Source organism: Amblyomma americanum, chromosome 1 (assembly GCF_052857255.1).
Source record: "Amblyomma americanum isolate KBUSLIRL-KWMA chromosome 1, ASM5285725v1, whole genome shotgun sequence".
NCBI lineage: Eukaryota > Metazoa > Arthropoda > Arachnida > Ixodida > Ixodidae > Amblyomma > Amblyomma americanum.
In genome coordinates, this window is record NC_135497.1 from 487,964,132 (window position 1) to 487,984,191 (window position 20,060).

The 20,060-nt window shown below is 47.2% G+C and overlaps 1 protein-coding gene across 2 annotated transcripts in view; it reads right to left on the reverse strand.

Annotated features, from left to right (window-relative positions):
• Positions 1–20,060, reverse strand: part of LOC144116082 (multidrug resistance-associated protein 1-like) — a 207,216-nt gene that overhangs the window by 69,311 nt on the left and 117,845 nt on the right. For both annotated transcript variants that reach the window (XM_077650741.1, XM_077650740.1), the window contains 3 exons: positions 19,589–19,735; positions 13,805–13,898; positions 1,230–1,432 (listed from right to left, as the gene is read on the reverse strand). In XM_077650741.1, the coding sequence (XP_077506867.1) occupies positions 1,230–1,432; positions 13,805–13,898; positions 19,589–19,735 (444 nt within the window). The remainder of the gene's footprint in view (positions 1–1,229; positions 1,433–13,804; positions 13,899–19,588; positions 19,736–20,060) is intronic.

The following is a 20,060-nucleotide window of genomic DNA, read 5'->3' on the forward strand; positions in this document are numbered from 1 at the left end:
ATGTAAAAGATCAGAGGCCAGGTAATTTGGCTCGTCACTGCCGTAATCACAAGTGCGCGCCTAACTTCGAGGAGTGTTCAGTATTAGGAAAAAATAGGGATCAGAAAACAAGGGAAATAATTGAAGCTGGAGCAATGGAAAAAGAGGGATTGGAAAATTGTATCAATGATCCTTCGGTGGTATTATCAAGGAAAGACATAGCTTTCTTAGATTCAAGGAGTGGGCGATAGTGTGAAACTTGCTCACTAATTGGTGGTTTTTATTGTTTTTTTTATCTCTCTCTTCCTTTTACATATCATGACTTCGAAGAGATAATCATTGTTACTGGGTTATACATGTACCTTGCGTGATCTTTATAAGGCTGCCAGCGCCAAATAAAGTTCATTCAGTGGAAGTTTAGCGCTCGTGTTGTGTCCCCTCAATTGTGTGCGCTATGGATCCTCACGTAACTAATCGTTGGCCTCTTCACTGCATTACCCAGCACATATGAATTCCTCCAAGCAGCGTCTCTTCAAGAATATATGATGCGATGATAATGTCGCGCGCTATTTACGGACACTGAACGAACAACGAAGTAGGGGGGCGCGGAAAGAAAAGGAACCCTGGCCAATGCCCCACGGCCGATCCCCCACCGCGGGTACGTGCTATCGCTTCTGAGGCAACAACAACAACAACAAAAATCCCCCGTCGTGGGTATGTGCCATGTCACTAAGGCAGCAACAACATCTTCGCGCTGACGCACCAAGCTCCCGTCGACTTGCCTCAGCAAACAGTGCCTGCAACACTATCAACCCTTTGAATAGCAGGGAAAGCTCGTTTATTTTAATGTCAATTAAGGTTCGGCTACGCTGCGAAACTTTGTTTTGAAATCAAAATAATACATGAAGTGATATATTTTTCTTAGCGGGACAGACCAGCCAAGTTTGTTGAAGTGCCATCTCCAAAGATTTTTAGGTCTGTGATGCTGTGTTGTTTGAAGCACCTCTGTTTTCTTATATTACATATCTTAAATGTTTAAACTTCCTGTTCTGAAATTACAAAGATTTTTTCATTTTTGCGAGCCCCATTACAACAGCGTTTACTTCAATAAGTACGTGATCTTAACCAAGGAGTGATCTCTCTTGTACGGCTTCTTTTCCAGCCGGCTGTAAATAACGCTTTGACCAGTGAGCCTCTGCTAGTGCAAAATGGTCGTTGCATTGAAACGCTCCTCCCGTGCACACGCTTACCGTGCACATGACCCGTCCGACAATGCAGGGCATCTCTCCCAGGATGGCTGACAGGAGCGACGACTTCCCGCTGCCCACGAAGCCAACCACGCCCACAAGGGATCCCGGACGGACATCCAGGCTCACGGCCCTGAGCTGCTCCAGCTTTGTCGCCTCTTTCGGACTGCTCCACGAAAAGCTGCACTTCCTTAGGTTGACGTGACCTGATAAAAGAGACGGCAAAACTTACGCGCAAACTCTGCTTCCTGAAAACTACATGGCCGGAAAATGTTCACTAGGTTGTTAAGGGTTTAAGCGCACGAAAGCAGAGAGCACCGTTCCTGAGGAACACAAGCGATAAAAAAAAATTCCCCACTTGTTCTTAGAAAAATTAATGCTGGAGTAATGGTTAAAGATAATTCGAGGTAACTCGAGATTATTCATGCTTAACCTAATGAAGAGGTCAAAAGGTGTCCCGCAGAGCGACACTGCATTTAAGGGCACAAGACTCTCTACTTCCTATGTTTCTTAAGTAGATTTAAGCGCCGTTTACCTGGCAATTACAAGATACCTAGCGTTTCACCTGAGATGTCCTGCCAATTTTAAACATAGGCTTCTTGGGTTAGAAAAGTGCTTTTGTTTGGGCATAAAATTTTGACGGCGGGATCAACGAGGTACCGCAGTGATATTCCATATATTTAATGATATTATAAGGGATACCTTTCCTTTGTTTATTCAGAATACTTGCAGCCACCAAAGGCATTCTTGCGGGGGGGATATAACTGCATGAGGACGGTGAAGGGAAGAAAGACAGGAAAAAAGGTAATGGCATAGCAAGGATATTAAGTCGTACAATGCGGGCACATCTGAATACGAGCGCTGAGTCTTGAATCGTAACTGGGAGATAAGCATTCTGTAGGACAGAATGTGTGGTGCAGACTGCATGGCGATGTGGTTATATGAGTAGTTGGGAATTTGTGTTCGCCCAAGGAGGAAGTTCTTGCGAATCTCTGTCTTAGCTAGATAAGTTTCTCGAAAACAGAGCGTAGACCCTGAAGAACTCAGTTGGGCGATTATTCGTGTGCTTCAGGTGCCCTCGGGATGTGGCTCTTGTAAGTACACCAAATGTCGGGATTTACTGAACACAGCCTTTGACAGAGGCCCTTGAAGGTTGCAAGCTTGTTATGGCAACCAAGGTCCTGGCCACGTTCTATAAATCTCCAACCAAAAGCAGCAAAAAACTGTTAAAATAATCGCAAAGAAATAAAGAAATGCTTCGCCTCATACTAGAAACAAACACAGAGTAAATCATGCCAGCCTTAAGTAAAACATACTAATCACCTATTTTGCTGTACCCCACCAGCGTTTAAAGATCAGTTGAGGTTGGCAAAATTCACAGTATTGCTGTCGCCGTCATTTTATTGGCACAAGTGCGAGTGGGGGCATGCTCGAAAGAAGTGAGGCGGGAGCCCTCGCCACATGGTTCTGTAAATTTTGCCGTTCTGGCTCTACTTAATGGCGGGAAAGTAGGCGGGTTCTTGAATAATCTTTATGAATATTTTGGCATTTGGGATTGGTGTAAATACGAAATTATATTTTTGTTTTTTCAGTTCAAGCCCGCCCAGTGCCCTTATATGTTGGAATTCATAAGCATAAGTTGTTAATGAAGACCAACCTTTTTGAAAAATTCTTCGGCCTCGGAACAATTTTGGAATAAGGTGGTTGCCTACCACGACTGTAAATGTGGGCGTGAATTAAATGGTCATAACAACTCTTTCATGACTTTTTTTTTTCTACTGCAAGGCGTACAGGCAGTGTCTGCGCGATAAACGATAACATGAGCCAGGTGTCTCTGACCAGTGTGGGGCAGTCTGCGCATTCACGAGGGGCGGAGCGAAATACAGTTATCTCCCTCGATTAATAAGCATGGCAAAATAGTTAATTCTACCGCGGTAGCTATGTAAGGCACAATCACTTCCACTGCATTACTAGTAATACGAGTTACTTGAACACCGGCGTTCATCTGCTGCTGCCAATGAGAACGGTCTGCACACCGTTTTGGGCCGCGCTCCCCATCATGCTCAGAATAGACGAAAAGGGGGGAAGGGAAGCTGTGGTGTCTGCGTGCTCGGCTGACAACCGCGAATGCAACATTTAAATAAACCCCCCTCGAATCCTGCAGCAGTGCAAAACGACGCCTACTACACCGCCGGTGCGGGACGCTCAGCACAGCGTCGCAGGCCTTACGACAAAATGCTTCTTTCCCCTGCATGGACGCATTGGGAATACCTTTTAGTGCGATAGCAATAGGGTGGCCATCGAGGCGAAACTGTCTTGGGGCATTCGTGCGAAGCCTCCGCCTGCTAGGTGGCGTGTAGGGAGATTTGCCTCCAACCACACGCCACATGTGAGCCCCCCCCCCCCCCCCCCCCCCATCTCTTTCTGCCCCCTCTCCACTTGCAGGGAAGAGGAGAGAAATGGCGGACGTGAAGTGACTGAGCGAAAATTAAAATCGCTAAGAAGAAAATGACTCGGACAACAGCCGGCCTACATGCAAAATATACAGCCGCTCGAAGAACTGTCTGCAATAATGAACCTTGCGGGAGCTAATATTTCTTTTATTGTTCGGAAATAGCAACCTGTGTAGCAAAAGCCTCATCTATGGATGTGTTTGAAACAGCCACCCGCCAGTGTAGTAGTGCACCGCTTAACCGCTTCGGCACTGCGCGGGTTGTAGTGCGGGGACTCGCTGCGTTCTATAAATGTGACAGACATTGCGTAGTTGCGCCGTCGGTTTTTGAATAGAATCAGAAATAGAACATACTGGGGAGCGCAAAACATCATCATCTGCCTTACTATGCCCACTGCAGGGCCAGTGCCTCTCCCATGTCTGTCCAATAAACCCTGCCTTTTGCCAGCTGCGTCCAACCTATGCCTCCAAACTTCCTGTTCTCATCCGCCCACCTAACCTTCTGCCGCCCCCTGCTACGCTTTCCTTCTCTTGGAATCTACTCCATTACCCTTAGGGACCAGCGCTTATCTAGCCTTCGTATTGCATGCCATGCCCAAGCCGATTTCTTCTTTTGATTTCGACTAGGATGTCATTAATACGCGTTTGTTCCTTCACCCACTCTGCCCGCTTCCGGTCTCTTAACGTTACCCCCATCATTTTCTTTTCCATGGCTCGCTGTGCTGTCCTTAATTTAAGCTGAAGTCTTTTCGTTAGCTTCCAGGTTTCCGCCCCGTAGGTGAGTACCGGTAGGATACACCTGTTGTACACCTTTCTCTTGAGGGATATTGGTAACCAGCCATTCATGATCTGAGAGAACCTGCCATATGCGCTCCACCCCATTCTTATCCTTTTAGTTACTTCCCTCTCATGATCCGGATCAGCTTTCACTACCTGCCCTAAGTACACGTATTCCTTTATGACTTCCAGCCCCTCACTGCCAAATCTGGACTGCTGTTCCCTTGCTAGACTCTTGGACATTACTTTGGTTTTCTGCATGTTAACTTTAAGAACCAGCATTCTGCTCTGCCTGTCTAACTCATTGATTATGATTTGCAGTTCATCTCCTGAGTGACTCAGTAAGGCAATGTCATCAGCGAACCGCAGATTATTTAGGTATTCTCCGTTAACTGTTAGCCCCAACTGTTACCAATTCAAGCCTCGGAATATCTCCTGTAAACAGGAGGTGAATAGCATTGGCGAGATCGTGTCTCCTTGTCTGACGCCCTTCCTTATTGGAATTTTATTGCTTACTTTATCAAGGAGTATGGTAGCTGTGCAGTTATATTTTCCAGTATTTTGATCCAAGGCTCATCTACACCCCGATTCCGCAATGCCTGTATGACTGCTGAGGTTTTCACTGAGTCAAATGCTTTCTCGTAATGAATGAAGGCTGTATGTAGGGGTGTGTTATATTCTGCGCATTTCTCTATCATCTGATTAATAGTGTGAATACGATCTATTATGGGATATCCTTTACGAAAGCATGCCTGATAATTTGGTTGATTAAAGTCTAAGGTTGCCCTGTTAGCGATTACCTTAGTAAATACCTTGTCGGCAACGGATAGTAAACTGATCAGTTTGTAATTTTTTAAGTCTTTGGCGTCTCATTTCTTATAAATTAAGGTTATGTTTCCGTTCTTCCAAGCATCTGGTACGGTTGAGGTCATAGAGCATAGCGTATACAGGGTGGCTAGTTTTTCTAGAACAATCTCCCCTCCGTCCCTCAACAGATCTGCTGTTACCTGATCCTCACGAGCTGCTCTTCCCATTTGCATTGCTCCTACGGCTTTCTTTACGTCCTCTTTCGTTACTGGCGGGATTACGCATTATTGTTTGCTACTGTCTCTATCGTTAACGTTCTGATTACATTGGCTACTGTACAGATTTGTGTAGAACTCTTCGGCTACATTAATTATCTTATCCATAATGCTAATGACATTGCCCTCCTTGTCTCTTAACGCATACATTTGGTTTTTGCCTAAGCCTACTTTCCTCTTCACCGCTTTTAGGCTACCTCCTTTCTTTAGAGCATGCTCGATTCTCTACATTTTATACTTCCTTATGTCGGCTAATTTGCGCTTCTTTATTAACTTCGATAGGTCTGCTAATTCTGTTCTGTCTGTATAGGTTAGATGCCCTCATGCTTTGACGTTTCTTAATCAGGTCCTTTGTCTCCTGAGATATCTTTCTGGTATCCTGTCGAACCGTCCTACCGCCTACTTCTACTGCGCACTTCGGAATGATAGCTATCAGATTATCGTCCATTGTATGAACATTAAGATCGTCTTCCTCAGTTAAAGATGAATATCTGTTCTGCAGCGAAATCCTGAATTTCTCTATTTTCCCTCTTACCGCTAGCTCGTTAATGGACTTCCTCTTCACTAGCTTCTTCCGTTCCCTCTTCAAGTCCAAGCTAATTCTAGACCTTACCATTCTGTGGTCGCTACAACGCTCCTTTCCGAGGAAGTCATCATCCTGTTCGATGCCAGGTTGAGCGGGTAGTATGAAGTGGATTTCATTTTTAGTCGCACCATTGGGGCTCTTCCACGTCGACTTCCTGTTTTCTCGTTTGCGGAAGAACGTATCCATGATCCTTAACTTATTTCCTATCCGCGAACTCTACTAATATCTCTTCCTTGCTATTCCTAAAACCTATCCTATAGTCACCTACCACCTGATTGCCAGCCTGCTTCTTGCCCACCTTCGCATTGAAATCGCCCATCAGTACGTGTACTGTGATTTTACTTTGTTCATTGCCGATTCCACGTCTTCATAGAAGCGTTCATCAGTCTGTTCAGCGTGACTGGATGTAGGCGCGTAGGTCTGCACCACCTTATGAAGCTTGCGCCTCTTATTAAGCCTAATTACTATAGCTGCCGCCCTTTCGTTAATACCATAGAACTCGTCTACGTCACTAGCTATGCCGTAATTAATGTGGGATCCCACACCTAGTTCTCTTCTAACCTCTAATATGCGATAAAACAGTATGTGCCCGCCCTTTAGCACTGTATACGCTTCACTTGCCCCCCTGACTTCAATAAGCCCTATCACATCTCATTTAATACCCGCTAGTTCCTCGAACAGCACTGTTAAGCTAGCCTCTCCAGATAAGCTTCTAGCGTTAAACGTTGCCAGGTTCAGATTCCAATGGCGGGCTGTCCGCAGCCAGAGATTCTTAGCACCCTCCACTATTATGGTGTCATTTGTTGTGTTGTTGGGTTCATACAAATTGTAGGTATTTTTGCTCATCCCCAGCCACGTTTACCCGTCAGCAGACTTTCCTGTCGCGTCTCCGTCTCTCCTCCTCTTCCAGATATCTTTTTCTCTCGGCGCCCCTTCTCTCTCCCCTCCATCTTGTTACCTTGTGCTACGCTGCTTCTCTTCTACGCTAATATATAGCCGTCCTGATTTTTAGTAGTATAGTGCGATCGTCGACCAAATATTATAAACGACGCTTAAGATTAAATTAATGCTACAATTACGCGCTGAAGAAGTGAAACGATTAAACACTCATGTGAAGAAAATATAAAAGGATATATTCACAAAAACTTATTTACGCGCCAAAATACGTACTCCCAAATTCGCACACCGCTCGCGCATTCGCACCGTCGAGCATTGCGCACAAACTGTGGTTCCTTTTCGTCCGTCACTTCCCTGAGTCGCCACACACACGCGCGCACACACACGCACACACACACACGCACACACACACGCACACGCACACACGCGCGCGGACACACACACACACACACACACACACACACACACACACACACACACACACACACACACACACACACACACACACACACACACACACACACACACACAACACACACACACACACACACACACACACACACACACACACACACACACACACACACACACACACACACACACACACACACACACACACACACACACACACACACACACACACACACACACACGTGCACGTGCACGGCCGACTTGAAAGGAGACGGCGCATGGCCCTCCAGTTCGTACTTCGGGTAGCGGGGCAATTCCCGCGTCCCTAACGACTGCACCAATAAGCTAACGAAGCGGGCGCTCATCGGTCTTTTCGCAGAACGGAGGGTGGCGCCAAGGACGCCCCCCCCCCCCCCCCCCCTCGCACCGAAAGCACACGTGTGGACACAAAAGAACGATCGCTGCACGTAAGCACACTCGTGGAGAAAAACCAGTATATTAGAAATAATCCTTTCTTACACAAACAGCTGGCCAGCGCTTTTTAACGGCGACAAGCGTGCAACACGGCGAGAGTTGGAGCACGTGCACGAAGGGAGAGCGTCGTCTGCAACACTGTTCCGATCACGAGGACACACGCCCTGCCACAATATTTGTTCGCAAAAAACGGGTGGACAGTACAGCATATGTGCATGACTAAGATGCGACATTGAGACGTATGAAAGCTGCGATACTTTTTTTCCACGCCGTGTAGAAAGTGAAAGACCGATTAAAGAGCTGACTGGTGCCCTTTTCATAGTGTACCGACCTCCCGGAGGGTGGTTCAAATAAGATGGTTCGCATTCCGGGCAGTGGCTTACACGTGCTGCTGTATTTCCCTTCTGTTATTTCTTATCTTGACTAGGGTGGCTAGACTCACTCTAGCCCCCTATCTTGACTCTGCGTCGTCAGCGCGGCCTTCAGTAGTAGGGAAAAAAAGAGGGAATGCAGGTTTCAGGGTAGCACCTCAGTGACGCGCTCGTGCCCGCCGCTTTTCTGCGAAGATATTGTGGCAGGCCGTGTGTCCTCGTGATCGGAGCAGACGACGCTCTTCCTTCGTGCTCGTTCGAGAACTCTCGCCGTGTTGCATGCCTATCGCCGCTATAAGACGCTGACCAGCAATTTGGGCGATGCTCGAGCTATATTATTAAAAAAGGGGGCGGCTGTACATTTCGCATTCTTTCTTCCACAAGACTTTTTTTTTCATTTTTCTGTTCTCATCAACTCGTTGCGCTTGAAATTTTTTAGGCCTTCGTTTTTTTCAGCCGGCACAGAACAGGGTTGGAGATATATGGGCGAGGCGTTTGTGCTGCAGTGGGCGTAGTCAGGCTGATGATGATGAAAGAAGGGAATTAAACAGTACCTGGAAGATATGCCTGAGCATAAGAAAGAAACATGATGCAAAAAAAAAAAACAACAAAATTTCAGACCGCATAGTGCAAGCTGTGTGCCTCTTTCAATTGTTGTTAAAAGATGCCTTCTTCTCTACTGGGATATTTACATTGGTAGGCTCTCTCCAGGAGTGAACTACCTCGCCATAGCCGCAATAGTATTACTGCAGCAGCAATACAGTCCTCGTACCGCTAAAAACCCCTGTAATTTGTGTGTGTGTGTGTGGTGTGTGGTGTGTGGTGTGTGGTGTGTGTGTGTGGTGTGTGTGCGTGGTGTGTGTGTGTGGTGTGTGTGTGTGTGGTGTGTGTGTGTGTGTGTGTGTGTGTGTGTCTGTCTGTGTCTGTGTCTGTCTGTGTCTGTGTGTGTGTGTGTGTGTGTCTGTGTCTGTCTGTGTGTGTGTGTGTGTCTGTCTGTGTGTGTGTGTGTGTGTGTGTCTGTCTGTGTGTGTGTGTGTCTGTGTGTGGTGTGTGTGTGTGTGGTGTGTGTGTGTGTGTGGTGTGTGTGTGTGTGTGGTGTGTGGTGTGTGTGTGGTGTGTGGTGTGTGTGTGTGTGTGTGGTGTGTGTGTGTGTCTGTGTGTGTGTGTGTCTGTGTGTGTGTGTGTCTGTGTGTGTGTGTGTCTGTGTGTGTGGTGTGTGTCTGTGTGTGTGGTGTGTGTCTGTGTGTGTGGTGTGTGTGTGGTGTGTGTGGTGTGTGTGTGGTGTGTGTGTCTGTCTGTGTGGTGTGTGTGTCTGTGTGTGTGTGTGTGTCTGTCTGTCTGTCTGTCTGTCTGTCTGTCTGTCTGTCTGTCTGTCTGTCTGTCTGTCTGTCTGTCTGTCTGTCTGTCTGTCTGTCTGTCTGTCTGTCTGTCTGTCTGTCTGTCTGTCTGTCTGTCTGTCTGTCTGTCTGTCTGTCTGTCTGTCTGTCTGTCTGTCTGTCTGTCTGTCTGTCTGTCTGTCTGTCTGTCTGTCTGTCTGTCTGTCTGTCTGTCTGTCTGTCTGTCTGTCTGTCTGTCTGTCTGTCTGTCTGTCTGTCTGTCTGTCTGTCTGTCTGTCTGTCTGTCTGTCTGTCTGTCTGTCTGTCTGTCTGTCTGTCTGTCTGTCTGTCTGTCTGTCTGTCTGTCTGTCTGTCTGTCTGTCTGTCTGTCTGTCTGTCTGTCTGTCTGTCTGTCTGTCTGTCTGTCTGTCTGTCTGTCTGTCTGTCTGTCTGTCTGTCTGTCTGTCTGTCTGTCTGTCTGTCTGTCTGTCTGTCTGTCTGTCTGTCTGTCTGTCTGTCTGTCTGTCTGTCTGTCTGTCTGTCTGTCTGTCTGTCTGTCTGTCTGTCTGTCTGTCTGTCTGTCTGTCTGTCTGTCTGTCTGTCTGTCTGTCTGTCTGTCTGTCTGTCTGTCTGTCTGTCTGTCTGTCTGTCTGTCTGTCTGTCTGTCTGTCTGTCTGTCTGTCTGTCTGTCTGTCTGTCTGTCTGTCTGTCTGTCTGTCTGTCTGTCTGTCTGTCTGTCTGTCTGTCTGTCTGTCTGTCTGTCTGTCTGTCTGTCTGTCTGTCTGTCTGTCTGTCTGTCTGTCTGTCTGTCTGTCTGTCTGTCTGTCTGTCTGTCTGTCTGTCTGTCTGTCTGTCTGTCTGTCTGTCTGTCTGTCTGTCTGTCTGTCTGTCTGTCTGTCTGTCTGTCTGTCTGTCTGTCTGTCTGTCTGTCTGTCTGTCTGTCTGTCTGTCTGTCTGTCTGTCTGTCTGTCTGTCTGTCTGTCTGTCTGTCTGTCTGTCTGTCTGTCTGTCTGTCTGTCTGTCTGTCTGTCTGTCTGTCTGTCTGTCTGTCTGTCTGTCTGTCTGTCTGTCTGTCTGTCTGTCTGTCTGTCTGTCTGTCTGTCTGTCTGTCTGTCTGTCTGTCTGTCTGTCTGTCTGTCTGTCTGTCTGTCTGTCTGTCTGTCTGTCTGTCTGTCTGTCTGTCTGTCTGTCTGTCTGTCTGTCTGTCTGTCTGTCTGTCTGTCTGTCTGTCTGTCTGTCTGTCTGTCTGTCTGTCTGTCTGTCTGTCTGTCTGTCTGTCTGTCTGTCTGTCTGTCTGTCTGTCTGTCTGTCTGTCTGTCTGTCTGTCTGTCTGTGTGTGTGTGTGTGTGTGTGTGTGTGTGTGTGTGTGTGTGTGTGTGTGTGTGTGTGTGTGTGTGTGTGTGTGTGTGTGTGTGTGTGTGTGTGTGTGTGTGTGTGTGTGTGTGTGTGTGTGTGTGTGTGTGTGTGTGTGTGTGTGTGTGTGTGTGTGTGTGTGTGTGTGTGTGTGTGTGTGTGTGTGTGTGTGTGTGTGTGTGTGTGTGTGTGTGTGTGTGTGTGTGTGTGTGTGTGTGTGTGTGTGTGTGTGTGTGTGTGTGTGTGTGTGTGTGTGTGTGTGTGTGTGTGTGTGTGTGTGTGTGTGTGTGTGTGTGTGTGTGTGTGTGTGTGTGTGTGTGTGTGTGTGTGTGTGTGTGTGTGTGTGTGTGTGTGTGTGTGTGTGTGTGTGTGTGTGTGTGTGTGTGTGTGTGTGTGTGTGTGTGTGTGTGTGTGTGTGTGTGTGTGTGTGTGTGTGTGTGTGTGTGTGTGTGTGTGTGTGTGTGTGTGTGTGTGTGTGTGTGTGTGTGTGTGTGTGTGTGTGTGTGTGTGTGTGTGTGTGTGTGTGTGTGTGTGTGTGTGTGTGTGTGTGTGTGTGTGTGTGTGTGTGTGTGTGTGTGTGTGTGTGTGTGTGTGTGTGTGTGTGTGTGTGTGTGTGTGTGTGTGTGTGTGTGTGTGTGTGTGTGTGTGTGTGTGTGTGTGTGTGTGTGTGTGTGTGTGTGTGTGTGTGTGTGTGTGTGTGTGTGTGTGTGTGTGTGTGTGTGTGTGTGTGTGTGTGTGTGTGTGTGTGTGTGTGTGTGTGTGTGTGTGAGGTTATCATGGTGCATCGCGGGACCGTCGGGACCAGTTCTTAGTGTTTGGGTGATGCATTCATCACTCCATAAGCTCCATATGCCACACACCAGTTCACCTTCACCCTCCAGAATCCCATGCACAGGGAAAAAAAAATAAGGGGGACACCTAATTTCATACACCTACATGGTAGTAAAAAGAGAGTAGGCTGCCCTCTCGCGCACCCCCTTTTAAAAAAAGGGAGTGCGAGAGAGGACAGCTTACTCGCTTTTTACTCTCTTCTGTTTAGAGCAGTGTGGTGGCACTGAGAGGGATTAGCAATCGTTGATCTGTTTGCCTAAACTGACGTCGCTTTCGGTCTGGTGGTGTCACTTCCCTTCGACTAAAGGCAAGGATCCTGTCTGTTGACGTTACTTGACTCCAGCCAATGGGCTAACTTTAGGACCACCATGTATTTTGGCCCATGAGGCTTCTAATGCTGTCGCATTCATTGCGAAAACAAAATTAAATTCACAGAGGCAATAGTAAACTGATCGACGAGTAATAGAGACGCACAACCAATACTGTTAACACACGTTGGTTGAATGACATTGTGTCATCACCTGTGATTTTTTGTATTAGTTTCTACAGTGAAACACTCCAGCGCTTCTGCCCACTGAGTGAGAATGCAGGCCGATGAATGTGTGGTGGAACAATCTAGGTTGACAGTGATGGCGTGGGGCTTTAGACTGTGCACTACAGGTAGGGCGGACTACGGGTGGCGTAAAACTGCACGTTTGCCTTTTCGAAGCGACAGAGGAGGCACTTGTATTAGTTTTTGTGTCACTTGTCCTGGTATTGGCCTAGTCTCACTGCCCTCATCATATGATACAGTCATATGTAGACCTCAGACGCGCAAGCCATAATGCGTGCCTTATGAGTAAATAAATTGGACGTTTAGAAAAACAAAATAAACCGCGCATCTTTGGTTTTGCTGACGCATGTAGTGGGTGTCGGATCTTAGCTTGTCCAGTAGCCGGCTACTTTTGCGTTGCTGTAAGTGGCTTTGAGACGCCAGGTGCCATACAATCCTGGCATTATGCAAGCAGCTTCTTAATGGCCTTTGCACAGGATATGATCTCGCTACAAACAGCGAAAAGCAATTTTTTCGCTCTGCCTATACAAAGGTTATGTTTGAGTTCGTTTCTGTGAGTCTGTCTAAACCCCCAGTAACAATTCATATAGCTGTGCACACGGTGTGTTGGGGCTAACCGTTGACGTCCATATGCTACAAAGAAGTTCATAACGGAGAGAAAAAACCGTAATGCGAGCTTTTTTGATGCACTGCCCTATCTTGCCAAGACCGCCGCTCGAACCTTCCGTTTGCAGCTTTCGGGAAGAATCTCAAGATGTCTGAATGCAACACTCTTACAGGAAAGTGTTTTTATCATGTAAAGGTCATGCACTTTACAATGAACATTAACCGTGTAAAGAGCAGCGAAATTGCCGTAAAGCATAACAATAAACGCACACGCAACAGTACAATGGCCGGCGTTATCCTTGTCTTAATGTGAACATTCATGCCAACGAAACACCTGTCGTGAGCTGTCTCGGTGGCTGAATAGTTAAGGTACTCAGCTGCTGACCCGAAACACGCGTATTCGATTCCGGCCATGGTGGTCGCATTACGACGGAGGCGAAATGCTAGAGCACAGTGTATGGATCAATGTCAGAGCACGTTAAAGAATCCCAGGTGGCCGAAATTATATGGAGCCTTCCACTGCGAAGTTCTCGCAGCGGCATTCTCTTTGGAACCTTAAACCTATAACCAAAACTGCAACACCTGTTGCACAATCATCATCCGCACATCGAATGGTAGATTTGTCTGATCGACATATATCATGATCTTGTCCCTTTTTGTGTTCCGCAAGTATTCCCACTTGAAAACATGAACAAACTAGGTCCCAAGCAAACGCTGCTGACATCATGACCTGCATTAATAATAAAAAGCAATCCAAAAGATATATAGTACTTAAACCACTTTCTTACAGTTTCTAGACAGCAGCTATTTCTACCACTTTCTACCTTTACTCTTTGCTTTGTGCAGAAATGCGCTAATCGACAGCTCACCTGGCTTCCGGTAAATGTCATAAGAGGCATTGTCCTTGTGTTCTTGATCCATCTCAGTGCAGAATTCCGAGATGCGTCCGAGCCCCAGCGCTACCTGCAGATGTTATTGGCCCATTAGCAACCACACTCGCACAAAGGAAAAGGGCATAAATTATCATCATCAATATCATCGTCATCAGCCGCGGCAGCAGTGGCAGCGGCCGTGGCAGCAGCGGCAGCAACAGCGGCGGCGGCAGCGATGGCACTGGTGGCAGGAGCGGCAGCAGCAACGGTGGCGGCTGAAGCAGCGGTGGCAGTGGCGGCAGCAGCGGCAGCAAGGCAGCAGCGGTGTTAGTGGCGGCAACAGCGGCGGGAGCGGCAGCAGCGGCAGCGGCGGCGGCAGCAGAGGCGGCAGGAGTAGTAGTTGTAGTAGTAGTAGTAGTGCTGTTATCGTAATCTTTGACGTTCCTACGTTTTAATAACCCCTTGACGTAAACTGCAGAGGTATTTTTTTGTCACTCTCATCGGGCTGCTTTTTATGTCTGTTACTTTTGGGTCATGGTTCCGCGGCAGCATGCTGATTGCAGTGGGGAGCTTCGAAGCACTTCTCAAGAGGAGACAGTACGAGGGTTCGACACCAGAGGCAAAAACTGTTAGACTACGTCTCTAGCGGTAGCTATATGCGGCCGCGCACTGGGATAAGAAGAGGACGGAGCTTGTCTTTAAGCCGAATAAAAGCGGCCTATCTCCGCCAAGGCGTCAAGAAGCGGGAGCTGAGAAGGTTTGTAGGTTTGGAGTCAAGGGTCGGACGGAATCGCGTCTGGTCGGGATGGTATATGGTAATAGTAAGTCGCACCGACCAAAAATTATGATGGAATGACGTCTCGGCTCCCACACGGCAGCCTTGCTCACAAAGAGGCAAACGTTGTAGTGGTGCCTTCTATATACGGCGTATATGCGATCCCAGGCGTCTCGCGTAGATAGGTGGCAAATTTCCGTCATTGCAATTGATAGTATGCGCTGTGGTGCGCATAATCAGCGACTCAAGATAGAGCCGTGATTTCCTGTATTTCTATTTCGCGACCACACGTGCCTCTGCCCAGTTGATATTGTGGATGGCAGATATTGAATGCTGGGCAAGCGAATTTTGTTCTGCGCGCCAGTTCTTCAGATCATTCATATGTTCACGTAATCTGCGTGCAAAATCTCCTGTTTCGCCGATGCATACTGATGGGCAGTCGGAACATGGGACCTTATAAACAACGCCTGGGAATCTTTTTCTTAACCCCGTCCTTGACATTGACAAGTTGGATTCTCAGTTTTGGAGATCGGAGATCAGCCGTGTGCACAGCATATGAACCTAAGTTATGCGCAAGTGCATCACTGATGCCTGGAACTTAAGGGAGTGCCGTTCGCTTTTCCGTGCTTTTGGTTGGCTGCATCCTAGGGCGGTCAGGTTTTCGCTGCATGGAGTCGATGATGTGCACCGGGTAACCACAGATCGTAATATCACGTCGTATATGCTGCGATTCAGCCGCTTGGTCTTCCCACTGGAACATACTTTCATTCGTCGGAGGAGCGATGAGACAACAGAACGTTTTTGACAATCTGGGTGGGTGAATTGACCTATAACTGGGGTAACGGCCGTTATGTGTAGGTTTCCGGTAAACGCTGAAATTTAATCTTGAGGACTGTTGTGACAAGCAGATCCAAAAATGGGAAACGGCCATCGATTTCTTCTTGCACGGTGAACTGTATAGCTGGCACTATGCTGTTCAGTTGTACAATGAAATCTTTCAATGCTTCTCTCTTCAGCACGCAAAAGCAGTCATCAATACAAGTTAGGAAAACTTTGAGAGCAGGCGTGAATGCAGCGACCACGCGGCCTTCGATTTCTTTCATGTTCAGATTTGCGACCGTGACGTAGATTGAAGTTTTCATCGCAGCATCGTGAATCGGCTTCTAAGGGACATTCTCAAAAGTTAAATAGGTGTTTGTCAGGCAGAAACGGAGAAGTCCAGTCAGGTCTGGAACGTCGATAGGGTCCTTTCAGGTAGCAGGTCTGGTACGTCGATAGGGGTCCTTTCACGCAGCGTTGGGTCGGCTTCAAGGGCAGCGGTGCAGACTTTCATGGCAAGGTCCACTGGAAAACTTGTGAAAATGGATTTTGCGCCGAAAGAAACCATTATTTCACCGATTTCCAACTGCAGGTGTCGAACTTCTTCGTTGATGTCCTGGGTGTCACGTATGTGTGTAGGTTTTTTGCTTACGAGAGGGGAGATAACGCGGCGCAAACATTTTGATATATTCTGAAGAAGCGAACGGGTGAAACCTACAGTAGGGCGCAGCGGGACTTCAGGCTTAGAAATCTTCGGGAGTCCGTAGATCGCAGGGGTTGAGCCAATGCGGCATAGCAGGTAGTAATAGAGGGAACGTTGCTGCGGTGGAACCATCCGAAAGACATCGGCCGGTGCTTGTTGCAGTTCCTTCTGAACTTTACCGTGTGATCCGGAGCAAGTTTGGCGTAAGTGCCCTCTTCTTCCAAGAGAAGAAGCAGTTTTTCCGTGTACTTGCTTCTATCGAGCAGCAGAGTTGCTTTCCCTTTGTCGACCGGGAGTACCACAATGTCCGGATTAGTGCGAAGGCTCGTGACCGCTTGTTTTTCTTGACGTGTCAGTGACGAAATCGTGAGATGCAAAGGTAACTTCGACAGAACGCCGACAAGGCGTGTAGGTGCTTCCGCTCGGCGCGACGGGTCAACCTGGGCGAGAGCCTTTTCCGCCGCACATATAATCTTTCTTGTGTCGAGGGCCGGACCCATGTTTATATTTAGGCCCAGGCTCAAGATCGACATTTCCGCCTTGTTCGGTCGTTAAGATGACAGGTTCCGTACGAACCTTTTTGGGGCGTCCAGGGACCTGTCTCTTCAGCGTCGCATTAGCCTTTCCAGTTTGTTTTCATGAGCATGCTCAGCTTTTCCAGAACGGAGGCCAGCTCGCAAAATTTGCGTAATTTGCGGGGGTAATCCTCGGGACAGTTGAATTCCAGTCGTCGAAGTGCGAACAACGTATTATTTTCCAGTTCCCTGGTTGTGTCCTTACACAAAAGAATTCTGGCCTGTTGAAGCTGTCGCTCCGCCTTAGAGACTACAGATAGTCCGCACTTTGTAGAAACCGGCCTCTGCAGCGTCAATGAACGAGGAATTAAGCTTCGGGCTTTGCAGGCGAGGTTGAATTTGAGGTGCCCCTTGGATCGAGCAATCCGAGTTGTCAAAAAAAAAAAAAACGTCGTGTCTCAGTGATGATGGCCTGATCATACGTGTGGTGAAAATGCTTGTAGTCAAGGGTCTGACGGAATCCCGTTTGGTCGGGATGGTATATGATATTAGTAAGTCGCACCAAGCAAAAATTATGATGGAAGGACGTTTCGGTTTCTATGGCGGGTGTCCATCACTCTGTTTGCATCCAAAAGTTTCAGTCATCGATGACAACATAGTACTTCACTCGACAAAATTCTCATAATACGCCCATGTTCAGGGGTATTGGCCGCCGAATTTCCCAATTGTTATGCGACGCAAAAAATAGGGAGATGATCTTCATGAATGGCTATTCCTTATGGCATTCCATCTGGGAACAATACAGATAAGCAGGTAGAGATAATAACGACTCCTCTTGTACTTTAGGGTAACGAAGAAACGCCATGCACACCAAAGGTGTTACACCAGGATGTTTTGCGCCTGTTTGGCGTTTTTCACGCGTAACTGAAGACACAGCGATGGATAATTTGGAAAGCGGGTGCCCAACAAAAGTCATATGAAATAGAACAGTGCACAGACGGCCACTTCCATTTTGATGTTACCAACATTCTCATTATCATGTCAAATCCAGCTAAACTTGCTAGTCAGTCAAGCACTTATTTTAATTAGAGGAATAACTGCGAAAATCAAATCTAACTTTGTGTCCGCCTTCTCATCAACCTTATGTGCAAGAAGTGCATTTGTCTTGTACTCATCATTTCTTGTTAAAAAATCGCACCACCCAATTTAGACCACCCTGCGTAGGCCTCGAGTACTAAATGTGACTGTTTCTCTTACATTTATATCAAGGGGCACAACTATTCTTCAGTGTGTTAGGTGCTATAAATAACGTCGCAAACAATAAGCAAGTGTTACGTCATGTGCTTTTCCGCCAGGGCGTGTCAACAGCCTAACCTCCTGAACGCTGTTTAAGGTATATGTGAAAACTAGTGAGCCGCCGAAGCTTCTGCTTCATATAAAATAGCTGCCTCTCTCTCTCTCCCCGGCATCCTTCCTCTCCCCATACTTATGCTTGTTTTCATCACTCTAAGTCAAAATATTTTCTCAAGGTCATAAAGATGGTTTGGTTTATGGGGGTTTAACGTCCCAAAGCGACTCAGGCTATGAGAGACGCCGTAGTGAAGGGCTGCGGAGATTTCGACCACCTGGGGTTCTTTAACGTGCACTGACATCGCACAGTACACTCAAGGTCATAAAGAGTAAGAACGGCTGGATATCGACGGCTACAGGTCAAAAGACACGGACAGAAACTGTAAATGTCTGTACCAACGCTTTTACTTAGCGCCGCTGGATATTTCGAATTGCCGCGGTGTTTTCTAATCATTGCTTTAATCGCCTGAATAGCTATGGCCGTCAGAACAAGTCGGTCCGAAGGCAGAAAGCATTCTACAAGTCACACTATGCAGAGCGTAGGAAGAGAAGTCCACCAGTATCAACATGTTCGAGCAGCACCTCATCGCACTGAGTAATTTTTTCTCACAATTACATGTGGAAATAGCTCCACTGACTTACGCGGCGTTCGCTATTGGCAGGTAGCTGATGGCATCATTTGTTGACGTCCAGGATATGTGGGTATGACCAATGGGGATTGTCCTTTCTATGGCAGCCGGTGTTGGGCCCTCCACTTCGTCTGCACTCTTGGGCTACTGATTTTTCTGCTTTCTCGGAGTTCCGTCTCTATAGCTCAACCTCAGAAGGGGTGTTCCCAGAAAGAACTCTCAGCATTGATGAAGTACGCGGACGGTTTCATCCTTAGTTATGAGTCGGGCTGTGAGCTACGATATTTCGGCCACAGAAAAAAAACGGTGAATCTAACGTGCACATAATGCTCCTTTTTCACAGGTTTTGATTGTTTTTTGTGGCTGCAGAGAAAAAATTATGGCACAGTTAAAAATGCTGACAATGTACACTCAGCCACCAGTTGGGCAGACATACTTTTTTCACGAAGAACGTAACATCGAGACAGCACGCAGAAAAGAGGAGAACAGAACGGGTGCTGGGGATGCAGCGCCCCTCCTGTTCTCGCCTTTCACCTGTGCTGTCTAAATGGTACGTTTTTAGTTCATACAATTAGAAATGTCAACTCTTAAACACGGGAATGTTAACTCATACGCGCCACCAACGCGAACTTCCGATTAGTTAACAATCGGTTTTCTCAAAGTAAAGAGAGCAAAATGAAGGCATGCAGGAGAAAATAGGAGACAAGCGCTGCGTCCAGCGCTTCTCCACTGTGTTCCTTCGTTCTGTGCTCTTCACTTCCATATGGATTAACAACATGCCAAAGCCACTACTCTGGCAAACATTCAGCGCAGACTATGTAACGTGAATGATCTCAGACCAGTCAGGCAGTGATGAAATGTTTCCATTCGTAAATAATCCCCAACAGAAAGAGCGAAATTATGAGACTGAAATATTTAGGCCTACGTGGAACACAAATTACTACAGTGGACTGCATCATTTCTTCCACAACGCACATAATTGGGACATACCTGACGTCCATTTCTGAAGATCAGCGCTGTTGAGCTGAGCGTCAGGTCGGTCACGTAGAGCAGGTATATGCAGGAGAAGGACAGCTGTGGGCTCAGAGCGATGCTAGGCTCAAAGAAGTACAGCGTCAAGAATAGGATAATGGTCAGCTGAAAGAAACACCAGTGTTCTCTTCAGTAATGGCGGTTTTTCTCTACAAAATTTTTTTTACACAGTGAATAAATTGTCCATAAGGTTTTCTTCAATAGAATTTACAGACAATACAATCTGCTCGACGAACACCGAGCACGCTGGTTTCTTTCGCCGCCGCAGAGTCATTCAGTCCATTGTGGGCGCATGTCAGCACAAATAAACAGCTTCCTTTTTAGAAGAGGTTTTATCTGTCTTCCTCACTCCTCGGACTGCCGTCACCACAACGTGACAATACAAATCTTATAGGCAGTCCACAGTCAATCTTTAGACTTATGGATATAC